General features: G+C 41.6%; 1 protein-coding gene across 5 annotated transcripts in view; it reads left to right on the forward strand.

Moving 5' to 3' along the window:
• Crem (cAMP responsive element modulator) overlaps nucleotides 1-12,133 on the forward strand; it is an 83,637-nt gene that overhangs the window by 16,652 nt on the left and 54,852 nt on the right. For all 5 annotated transcript variants that reach the window (XM_090319134.1, XM_090319138.1, XM_090319135.1 and 2 more), the window contains exon 3: nucleotides 11,095-11,218. In XM_090319134.1, the coding sequence (XP_090175260.1) occupies nucleotides 11,095-11,218 (124 nt within the window). The remainder of the gene's footprint in view (nucleotides 1-11,094; nucleotides 11,219-12,133) is intronic.

The raw sequence follows: 12,133 nt of genomic DNA on the forward strand, positions 1-12,133 counted from the left end.
TGCTCATAATCCAGGTTACTAAATTGTATATGGCAGCAATCCACACTACTCAGGAAATCAAGAATGGAAAGATATGGTTTCTGACCAAGGTAGGTTTAAAAAAAGTTGTTGAAAGGCTGGGCACTGGTGGCTCACACCTGTAATCTTAGCTGAGATTTGAGGATCACAGTTCACAGCTGGGGCATGAAAGTCCATGAGACTGTTATCTCCAATTAACCACTAGAAAATTGGAAGTAGCGCTATGGCTCAAGTAATAGCCTTGAGCTGAAGAGCTCAGGGACAGTGCCCAGGCTCAGAGTTCAAGACCCATGGCCAACAACAGCAACAACAAAGTTGTTGAGGCTCCAATTCTATCCACTAAGACATGATAACCTGCTTCTTGCTAACTCCAGCTACTTGGGAAATATTTTTAGGATTATGGGCTGAGGCCAGTCCCAGGCAAATACTAAGGCAAAAACGGGGGCTAGGAGTTTGGCCTAGTGGTACAGTGCTTGCCTACCATGCACAAAGACCCGGGTTTGATTCCTTGGTACCACATACCTACAAAAAAAAAAAAAAAAAGCTGGAAGCGGGGCTGAGGCTCGAGTGGTAGAGCTCTAGCCTTGAGAAAGTCCAAGGACAGTGCTCAGGCCCTGAGCTCAAGCCCAGGACTGGCAAAAAACAAAAACAAAAAACCAAAACAATAAAAACGGCTGACGATTTGGCTCAAATGGTAGAGTACCTGCCTAGTAAGTCTAAGGCATCAAGTTCAAACCCCAGTTCTGAAAACAGAACAAAAAAAGCTTTCCTGGATACCATACATCCTTTAGATGTTTTCCTTTTTTTCCCCTGTCATTCTTCTTCCTTTTATGTATTTATTCCTGATAAGCAGATATGCCTAACTAACTTCAATTCCTCAGTCTGTGTCACTGCAAAAATTTATACATATCTTCTTTTGTTATTTATGTCTTTAAATTGTGTTTTAAGTTGTCTACCTGTTATTTGTCCTAAAATGTACGGACAGTAGTGCACTATTGTGTCTACTCTTTGGAGGAATTATGATACTATGAGCAATAAGTGCAGTGAAGAACTGCACTTCCTCTATACACTAGTGGATCTGGTCTGTTACCCTAGCTACTCGGGAGGCTGAGATATGAGGATCTCAATATGAAGCCAGCCCTGGTAGGAAAGTCTGTGAGATTCTTATCTCCAATTAACAACTAAACAACAACAACAATGAAAAAGAAGCCAGAGTCAGTGGAGCTGTGGCTCAAGTGGTAGAGTGCTAGGCTTGAGCACAGAGAAGCCCAAGGACAGTGCCCAATCCCTGAGTTGAAGCTCCAGGACTGGCAAAAAAGAAAAATAGTTTTAGCTGGGCGCAGAGACGCACACCTGTAATTCTAGCTACTGAGGAGAATGGAGGTTCAAAGCCACCAGGGCACTAAAGTCCTTGAGACTCTTATCTCCAGTTAACCACCAGAAAACCAGGAGTGGCTCTGTGGCTCAGTGGGTAGGCTGGGAGCTTTGAGCTGAAGAGACAGCTCTCAGGCGAAGTTCAAGCCCCAGGACTGACAATAAATAAACAAGTGAAAAAATAGTTTTAATGGAGGAACCTGTTTTCAAAAAGAAAATTGTTACTTTGACTTTTTGTTGAATTTTCTTTCCATAAAAGATTTCAGAACGAATGTTAATGTCAGGAAAAAAGAATTTTCCTTTCCTTAATTATTTATAAGGCTATTATTATTTTTCCCATCTTGGGGCTTGAACTCAGGGCCTGAGCACTGTTCTTGGGCTTTTTCAGGGCTAGGCCTCTTCCACATAAGCCACAGAACCAGTTCTGGCTTTTTTTCTGTGTATGAATTGAACCCAGGGCTTCATGCATGCTAGGCAGGCACTCTACCACTAAGCCATGATCCTGGCCCCACTTTTGGTTTTATGCTGGTTAATTGGAGATAAGCATCTCATAGACTTTCCTTCTCAGTCTGGCTTTGGACCTCAGATTTCAATACTCCTGAGTAGCTAGGATTGTAGAAGTGAGCCACTGGTACCGGCTTAAAACGTTCTTTCTGATTAGAATCTTGGTTTTCTCATGTATTCCCCCTCCTTAAAATATACTAAACATAATTAATCTTTTCTTGATGATTCAGAAGAGTTTTTGTACATATTATTTGTTAGGTTTAAACTTAGTATGGTAGAGATTGACTCCATAGATACTGAAGGGCCTAGGTAGAAAATGTTTTCTTTCTAACTATTCCTAATCTAGCCTTTTAGTAATCCTTCTCTCTCCTTCCTGCCAAGTCCAACGAGTCTTCCCTTCTCTTACCTGGATTTTCTATTCCAGTCAGTGGTTCTGTTCCCAAAACACAGTCTGCACTTTCTCTTTTCTCATACCCTGCCTTTCCCTTTCTCCCTGGTGAAATACCCTTCAATATTGAGCTCATATGGCTTCATCCCCAATTAGTGGTCATTGCTGCCAGTATTTTCCAAAGCAAGTCACATACAACATGCTTCACTCAGATTAAGAAAATACTTGGATTCATTTCTGGTCTATCAGTGAACTAATGGTTTTTCAGATTTCAAATTCAAGTCAATTGGTTTTAAAAAGAAAAAAAAATTGGATCCTATCAGTAAACATGATTCGTTAAGTGTGACAATCCAGTTTCCCACCCTGTGCTGGAATTGAACCCAAGGCCTTGCAATACTAGGTATAGGCAGGCAAGTTCTCTGCCAGAGGGGAATTTCTTATTTTCCATACGTGGATTGAGCCACACTTTCCCTGTCATTTGAACCACACCTTTGACTAGATTTTTTTTTCGGTGTTGGAGGTGGGGGAGGAGGGGATGTGTGTCATGCTGGGACTTGAACTTAGGGCCTAGGCTCTGTCCCTTAACTGTTTCCACACAAGGTTGGTACCCTACCACTTGAGCCACAGCACAACTTGCGGATTTTTGCAAGTTAATTGGAGGTAACAGTCTAATGAATTTTCTTGCCTGGGCTGGCTTTGAACTGTGGTGATTCTCAGATCTTACCCTCCTGATCTTACCCTTCTGATACTATAATCATGAGGCTCTGGTGCCTGGGCTCAGGTAGATTTTTTTTAAATTTTTTTGCCAGTCCTGGGGCTTGAACTCATGGCTTGGTACTCTACCACTTGAGCCACAGTGCTACTTCTGGCTTTTCCTGTTTAAATGTACGGAGCAATCAAACCCAGGGCTTTGTACATGCTAGGCAAGTATTCTACCACTAAGCCACATTCCCAACCCATCAGCTAGATTTTTTTTTTCCAGTCCTGGGGCATGAACCTCAGGGTCTGAGCACTGTCCTTGGGCTTTCTCAAGGATAGAGCTCTACAATTTTAGCCACAGCACCACTTCCAGATTTTTCCTATGTATGTAGTACAGAAGAATCTAATCCAGACCTTCGTGCATGCTAGGTAAGCACTCTACCACTAGGCCAACTCCCTAGATTTTACTTTTTGTTTGCTTATTTATTTATTTAGTCGGGCATGGAGCTTGAACTCTGGGCCTGGGTGTTGACCCTGAGCACTTCAGCTCAAGGCTACCGCCTACCCCTTGAGCCACAGCACCACTTCTGGCTTTTTCTGTGTATATGGTACCAAGAAATTGAGCCCAGACTTTGTGCATGCTAGGCAAGCACTCACTACTAGGCCACACTCCTGGCTCCCTCAGCTAGATTCTTTCTTTCTTTCCTTTCCTTTTGTGTTTTTTTTTTTTTTTTTTTTTTTTTTGTCGGTCATGGGACTTGAACTCTGAACCTGGTCACTGTTCCTGAGTTCTTCAGCTCAAGGCTAGCACACTACCATTTGAACCACAGTGCCATTTCTGGTGGTTATTTGGAGATAAATCTCATGGATTTTTGTGCCCAGACTGATTTTGAACTGTGATAGTCAGATTTTATCCTGAGTTGCTAGGATCATAGGCATGAGCCACAGGCACCCAGCCCCTGGCTAGATTTTTACTTTATTTGTCAGTCTTCAGCTTAAGGCTAATGCTCTACCATTCAGAGCTACTTCCTCAGCTATACTTTTTTTTTTTTTGCCAATCCCAGGGCTTGAACTCAAGGACTGTCCTTGGGCTTTCTCAAGGCTAAAGCTCTACCACTTGAGCCACAGCACCACTTTTGGCTTTTTCTATGTATGTGGTACTGAGGAATCGAACCCGGGTCTTTGTGCATGCTAGGCAAGCACCCTACCACTAGCCAAACTCACAGCCCCGTCAGCTAGATTTTTAAAAACAAATAATTTAGTTAGTTCTAAAACTGTCTAAGGACTAAACATTAAGGACTAGAGATTAGGTCTAGTAATGAATTCCATCAGCGCATGTCTGTGACTCACGTGCTTTTTTATTTTCAGAGCTTATGATATTAAATGAATGTTAGATTAGTAGGAAAGACCCTATACCCTGACATTTTTGAGCTGAGACTCGAGTTTTAGCAGAAGCATAAGAACTTTAAAGATGTACAAAAATAGTGCACTTTTCATTCTCTTTCCAGATATTCCTGTTATAGCATGCTTTAGGCAAAAGGCTTTGTTTGGTGGTCAGGTTCTTGTGAGAACATTGATAATAGATCTTTACCTTACCTCTTTTTTTTCCCTCCAAGTCGTAGATCTTTACCTTCCACCTCTTTTTTTTTTTTTTTTTTTTTGCCAGTCCTGGGCTTGAGATCAGGGCCTGAGCACTGTCCTTGGACTTTCTCAAGGCTAGAGCTCTACCACTTGAGCCTCAGTACCATTTCTGGCTTTTTTCTATGTATGTGGTACCGAGGAATCGAACCTGGGTCTTCGTGCATGCTAGGCAAGCACTCTACCACTAGGCCAAACTCCCAGCCCATTACTATTACTTCTTCTTTCTTTTTTTTTTTTTTTTTGCCAGTCTTGGGCCTTGTACTCAGGGCCTGGGCACTGTCCTTGGCCTTTCTCAAGGCTAGAGCTCTACCACTTGAGCCTCAGTACCATTTCTGGCTTTTTTCTATGTATGTGGTACTGAGGAATCGAACCTGGGTCTTCGTGCATGCTAGGCAAGCACTCTACCACTAGGCCAAACTCCCGGCCCATTACTATTACTTCTTCTTTCTTTTTTTTTTTTTTTTGCCAGTCTTGGGCCTTGGTCTCAGGGCCTGGGCACTGTCCTTGGCCTTTCTCAAGGCTAGAGTTCTACCACTTGATCCACAGCACTATTCCTGGCTTTTTGCTATGTATGTGGTAACAAGGAATCGAACCCAGGTCTTTGTGCATGCTAGGCAAGCACTCCACCACTAGGCTAAACTCCCAGCCCCACCTCTTTTTTTTTTTTTTTCCTCCAAGTCACAGGGCTTGAACTCAGGGCCTAGGTTCTGACTGTCCCTGACTTTTTCACTCAAGGTGAATGCTATTCTACTTGAGCCACAGTTCCATTTTGAGCTTTTTGGTGGTGCATTGGCAATAGGAGTTTAACAGACTTTCTTGCCTAGTCTGACTTTGAGTCTTGATTCTCAGATCTCAGCCTTCTGGGTAGCTAGGATTATAGGTGTGACCTTCTACCTTTGTAAGGCATAACTTCACTATTTGTTGTTGTTGGTAGTGGTGGTTGTTCAGGAGTTTAAACTCAGGGCCTCACACTTGCTCGGCAGGAGCTCTACCACCTTGAGCCATATCCTCCATCCCTTCTTGCTTGCTTTCTTTGTGTGTGTGTGTGTGTGTGTGTGTGTGTGTGTGCTTTTTTTTTTTTTTTTTTTTTTTTGGTCAGTTGTGGGGCTTGAACTCTGGGCCTGGGCATTGTCCCTGAGCTCTTCACCTCAAGTCTACCACCCTACCCCTTGAGCCACAGCACCATTTCCAGTTTTGGAGATAAGAGTCTCACAGTCTTTAGTGCCTGGGCTGGATTTGAATGGCGATCCTTAGATCTCAGCCTCCTGAGTAGCTTGGATTATAGATATGAGCCACTGTGCTTACCTAATGTTGGTTATTTTTGAGATGGGCTTTTGTTTTATGCTTGAGTGGGGCTTGGCTGCCATCCATGTACCGTGCTTGTCCGTGTTGCTGGGGAAGACAGTGTGCCCAAATGTTGCGATGAAGTCTTGAACTTTTATGCCTGAGCTGACCTCAAACCTTGATCCTCCTATCTCCACCTCCCAAGTAATTCAGATTACAAGTTTGAGCCACAGCACCTAGCTCTGCATTAGTAATTTTTTTGTCAGTCCTGGGGCTTGAACTCAGGGCCTAGTTGCTGACCCTGAAGCTTCCTGAGCTCAAGGCTAATGCTCTACCATTTGAGCCAGAGCATCACTTCTGACTTTTTCTATTTCTGTGGTACTGAGGAATCAACCCAGGGCTTCCTGCAAGCACTCTACCTCTAAGACACACTCCCACCCCAAGTAATTTTTGATAGAGTGTCACATTCTTTGCTGGGTCTGGCCTGTTCTACAATCTTCCTGATTATGCCTTAATTACTGTTGGGATCACATATATGTACTATCATACCCAACATTATTTGTTTATTTGTTTGTTTGTTCTTGTGCCTATCCTGGGGCTTGAATTCAGGGCCTGAGCACTGTTCATGAGCTTTATGCTCAAGGTTAGCACCCTACTTTAACCCTATTTCCAGCCTTTTGGTGGTTAATTGGTTAATTGGAGATGAGTTTCATGGACTTTAATGTCCAGGCTTACTGCAAATAAGATCTGACTCAGATCTCAGACTTCTGAGTAGCTAGACCCAGATTCCAGCTTTGTTTTTTGGTTTTTATTTTAATTGGTCATGGGGCCTGAACTCAAGACCTGGGCACTGTTGCTGAGCCTTTTGCTCAAGACTAGCAGTCTATCCCTTTGAGCCACAGCTCCATATCCAGTTTTTTAGTGGTTAATTGGAAATAAGAGTCTCACAGAATTTTGTGTCCTGGCTGGCTGTGAACAATGATGCTTAAATCTCAGCTTTCTAAGTAGCTAGGATTTCATGTGTGAATCACCAGGACCTGGCTTCAGCTTCTTTCCCCCACCCCCTTACCCGCGGTCCTGGGGTTTCAACTCAGGGCCTGGGCACTGTCCCTGAGTTTCTTTTGCTTAAGGCTAGCACTCTACCACTTGAGCCACAGGGCATCACTTCTGGATTTTTCCGTTTCTGTGTCACTGAGGAATTGAACCCAGGGCTTCATGTATGCTAGGCAAACATTCCACCACTAAGTCACCTTCCCAGACTCCCAACTTTGACATTTTGAAATGAGATCTTGCTAACTGGTTTCTTGGACCGGCCTCAACTTTCTGTCCTTCCAGCTCTCTGACTCCCAAGTAGATGGAGTTAACGACTTGAGGCACTGTGCCTTTGATCTTTTGATTGTTGTTATTGTTCCAGTACTGGGGGCCTAAATTTAGGACCTGGTGCAGTCCTTTGGCTTTTTCACTCAATGCTGACACGCTATCATTTGAGCCACACCTCCACTTCAGCTTTTTCCTAATTAGTTGGAGTTAAGAGTTTCACTGATTTTTCTGTCTGGATTTCAAATGACAATCCTCAGGTCTCAGCCTCCTGATTAGCTAGGATTATAGGTGTGAACTGCCAGTACCCAGCCCCTTTTCATCTGTTTTGGTGTTGTTGTAGTTGTTGGTGGTGTGTTTTTTGTTCTTTGTTTTTTTGCCAGTCCTGGGGCACTCAGGGCCTGGGCACTGTCCTTGGGCCACTTTTGGCTTTTTCTGTGTATGTGGTACCAAGGAATCGAACCTAGGATTTTGTACATGCTAGGCAAGCACTCCACCACTAGGCTACACTCCTGGACCCCTTTTTCATCTTGTTGTACTTAAAACATTTTTTTTCATTTTTTATTAAAGAATTTATTAACACTGATTTTTACATCATATTTAAATGACAAGTTTAACAAACAAGTGTTCAAGAAGGGAATCTCTATATACAATCACTGTACTTAAAACATTTTGAGGAATCATTCTCCCATCTTATTTTCATTTTCATCTATGGAACTCATGTTCTATGACATTTTTTTGGAGTCACACCTATAAACACAAGTAGAGCAGTGAGAAATAGCACTTTATGAGTGAGGATGATTTAAATTTACCCAGAACTAGAGAGGCTATACTAGAAAATAATAAGAGAAGAGATCCAAGCCTGTAATCTACCTTCTTAGGAGACGAATCTGAGGACTGAGATTCAAGGCTAGCCTGGGCAGGGAAAAAAAAGCAAGAAGTAGAGCGGTGACCCAACTGGTAGTGTGCGAACCTTGAGCAAAGAATCCCACCAATAGTATATATACTTTAAGTTCAAGCCCCAGGACTAGCACTAAGAAAAAAAAAGAGAAAGAGAGAGAGAGAGAAATCTAGTGATTTATACCAGTATCATGTCAGTAAGCCTAGCTCCTTTGGAGTCTGAAAATGGAAAGAATGAGGTTTGAGGTCAGCAAACAAGTTCCAGTGACCCTATCTTCAAAATAACTAGCAACAGAGCTGAATGCTAGTGGCTCAGGCCTGTAATCCTAGCTACTCAAGAGAATGAGATCTGAGGATCATGGTTGGAAGCCAGCCTGGACAAAAAAGTCCCTGTGAGACTCATGTTTCCAATTACCTACTCAAAAATTGGAAGTGGAGCAATGGTTCAAAGTGTTAAAACGCTAGCCCTGAGCAAAAAGAGTTGAGAGACAGCACCCAAGGCCCCAAGTTCAAGCTCCACAACTGACAAAAAAGAAAAAAGAAAATAACTAGGGCTGGGAATGTGACTTAGTGGTAGAGTTCTTGCCTAACATGCATGAAGCCCAGGGTTCAATTCCTCAGTACCACATACACAAAAAAAGCCAGAAGTGGTGCTCTGGCTCAAGTGGTAGAGTGCTAGCCTTGAGCAAAAGAAACTCAGGGACAGTGCCCAGGCCCTGAGTTCAAGCCCTAGGACTGCCAAAAAAAAAAAAAGGAAATAATTAGCAACAAATAGGAGTAGAGGTATGGATCAGATAGTAGAATACAACCCTAGACCAGCAAATAATAAAATAATAATAATAATAATAATAATAATAATAATAGAAAATAAATAGACAACTTGGGGAATATTACAGGAAAAAATTCTTCCATGGAAAGCTATTGGTTTTTATTTTGGTATAAATTACTGTAACTTTGCATCGTCAGTTATGAGCATGAAAATGACTTAGTACAGATTATAGCTGAAAGAGTCAAGATGGAAGGCCTGAATTCAAACAATTGCCATTGAAATTCAAAGAAGGTATTAAGTGAAAGACAATAGATGAAAAATCTGTAGGATATGTTAATTAATTAAATCTGAAAAATCCCAACTTGGACATTTAAAAAACTTAGACATTTTAATTCAGAGTCCTAAGGGAATGACATACTTTTTGGATTTATTTAAAATGTAAGGTGGAAAAAATACTTTGTACTATTGACATTGGAAAAGATGTACAGCAGTAGGGAGTAGTTCTTATAAGTAAGTTAAAATTAATTTAATTTATTTTGTTTGTATTTTATATTCTCTCTTAATAAAATAAGATTTATTATAACACGATTTTACCTTCTAGAACAATTCCACATGGAAACCATTAGCTTAAATTGAAACAAAGTAAAATCATGACCAAAATTTTTCCTGGATACCTGGCGCCAGTGTCTCATGCTTGTAATCCTAGCTACCAAGAAGCTGAGCTCTGAGGATTGTGATTTCAATCCAGCCTGGCAGAAAAGTTTATGAGACTCTTATCTCCAATAAACTACTTAGAAAAAACTGGAAGTGGCACTGTAGCTCAAAGTGGTAGGGCACTAGCCTTGAGCACAGAGAGGCTCAGGAACCGTGCCTAGGCCCTAAGGGCAAGCCTCAGTACTGGCAAAAAAGAAAATCTTTTCCTCCCCAAATTAGATTCTTCTGAAATAACTGGTGAGATATTGAGGATGTAGCTTAGTGGTAGAGCACTTGCCTAGCACGTGCTGAATTATATCCCTAACACTGAAACAAACAAACTCCAACTGAGGAGATGGAGGGATGTGGTCAAGCCTTACTGATTCAATGTGTGTGTGTGTGTGTGTGTGTGTGTGTGTGTGTGTGTGTGTGTGTGTGTGTGTGTTAGTCTGTTAATACTGGGGCTTTTGCACTCAAGGCTGATGCTCTAACACTTAGCCACACCCCCACTTTCCTACCAAGGCTAGCTTCCAACTTTGACTCTTAAATCTCAGCCTTCTAAGTAGCAAGTGTCATAGGTGTAATTCACCAGCACCTAGCTCTAATTCAGTTTTTTTGGAGGAAGGCTTTTTCCCCCTTCCCCTCCCAAAATACTGCTTAGTTGAGGCTGGGAGTGTGGCCCTGTGGTAGAGTGCTTGCTTAGCGTGCACAAAGCCTTGGGTTCAATTCCTTGGTACTATAGACACAGAAAAAGCTAGAAGCAGTGCTGTGGCTCCAGGATAGAATGCTAACATTAAGAAAACTCAAGGACAACGCCCAGGCCCTGAGGTCAAGCCCCTGAACTGGCAAAAATAAAAAAATACAAAACAAACAAAAAACAGTGCTAGTAAACAAGACATAATTATAACACATTTAATTTAGATAATGAGGAATCTCTTTCAACCACACTGTAATATAAAGCAGGTATACTATGAGATTCATAGTAAAATAGAAAACCTAATGTTACCATTTAATAGTAATTGCTTGCAATAATTTTCAGGACAGCCTCATCATAAAGGTTGTTTTAATTTTAAATAAGTTAATTCCAGCCAAGTGCTGGTGGCTGTATTTCTAACCATAATCCTCTGTAATCCTAGCTACTTGGGCAGTAGAGATCTGAGGATCAAGGTTCAAAGTCAGCCTAGGTAGGAAACTCTGTGTTAGTTCCGATTAACCTCCAAAAAGCTGTAAGTGGTAGTGTAGTAGAGCACCAGTCTTGAGCAAAAAAAAGCTAACGGACAATACCCAGGACCTGAGTTCAAGCCCTAGTACCAGCACACAAAAAAGTTAATTCTCATAAAACGTTTCACATCAGGCATTTCATTGCTGGCATCCTATCCAGTGAGCAGAGAAGTTGCCTTAAGTTTGGGGAATTTACAAGGCAGAATGCAAGGTAAGAAAAATACTCAGTATTTCCAGATACTACAGTCAGAGCCTTAATACTTTTCCCTTTTTGTCATCTTTCCAGACAAATGACCATGGAAACAGTTGAATCTCCGCAGGATGGAAGCATAATAAATTCTGTGGTAGAACGAGATTCTGGTCATATGCAAACTCAGAGTGGCCAGAATTCAATCCCCACTCTAGCTCAGGTAGGCCACAAGCAGGCACTGATGAAAGCTAGTTCTGTGACAGTGAGAACCATGTGTCTTTCCCCCCCCTTATATTTAAAAAATATGATAAATAATTTGATAAATAATTTTTGATAATTATTTTAGATGATTATATTCCCACAGACATTGGGGCTTTGTGATTCTTGCCTAAGAATATGCTCCTTTGTTCTCACTGTGTGTGAATGCTTAGATTCTTGTATAATGTATCATGTCATGTGAGTTCTTTTTTTAATTTCAGTTAATTTCATCTTTTTTTTTTGGTCGATTGTAGGACTTGAACTCTGAGCCTGGGCGTTGTCCCTGAACTCTTCAGCTCAAGGCTACCACCCTACCCCTTGAACCACTGCACCACTTGCGATTTTCTGGTGGTTAATTGGAGATGAGTCTCATGGTCTTTAGTGCCCAGGCTGGCTTTGAACCTTGATCTTCAGATCTCAGCCTCCTGAATAGCTAGGTTTACAGGCATGAGCCAAGGCACTGGGCTTAATTTTGTTTTTCCTTTATTTCTTGGTTATCAGTGCTCAGTGGGGAAGACATATATTCTATTTACTTGATTGTAACAGACCTCCGCTATTGTCCAATCTCCACTACTGCCATCAAACAAAACCCCATAATATGTAATACTCAGATTGTTACCTGAGTGCATTGCTAATTCCCAATTGATAAACTTCTGACATTCTTCCCTCTGAAGATGGCAGAAATCTAACTGTTTATTGTCATGTATTTGGGTTCATCTTTAATATGTTTTTGGATAGATCTTTGAATGAGTTGACTTCATTCAGAGTGTACTGGCTCCAGTTAATGCCTTTTATTTTAGTTCCTAAAACTTATCTAAGTTATCTGTGTACTATTGCTGGGCGCTGGTAGCTCACACCTGTATTCCTAGCTACTGAG

This window comes from Megascapheus bottae, chromosome 26, assembly GCF_031878675.1.
Source record: "Megascapheus bottae isolate mThoBot1 chromosome 26, mThoBot2.hap1, whole genome shotgun sequence".
Taxonomy (NCBI): Eukaryota; Metazoa; Chordata; class Mammalia; order Rodentia; family Geomyidae; genus Megascapheus; species Megascapheus bottae.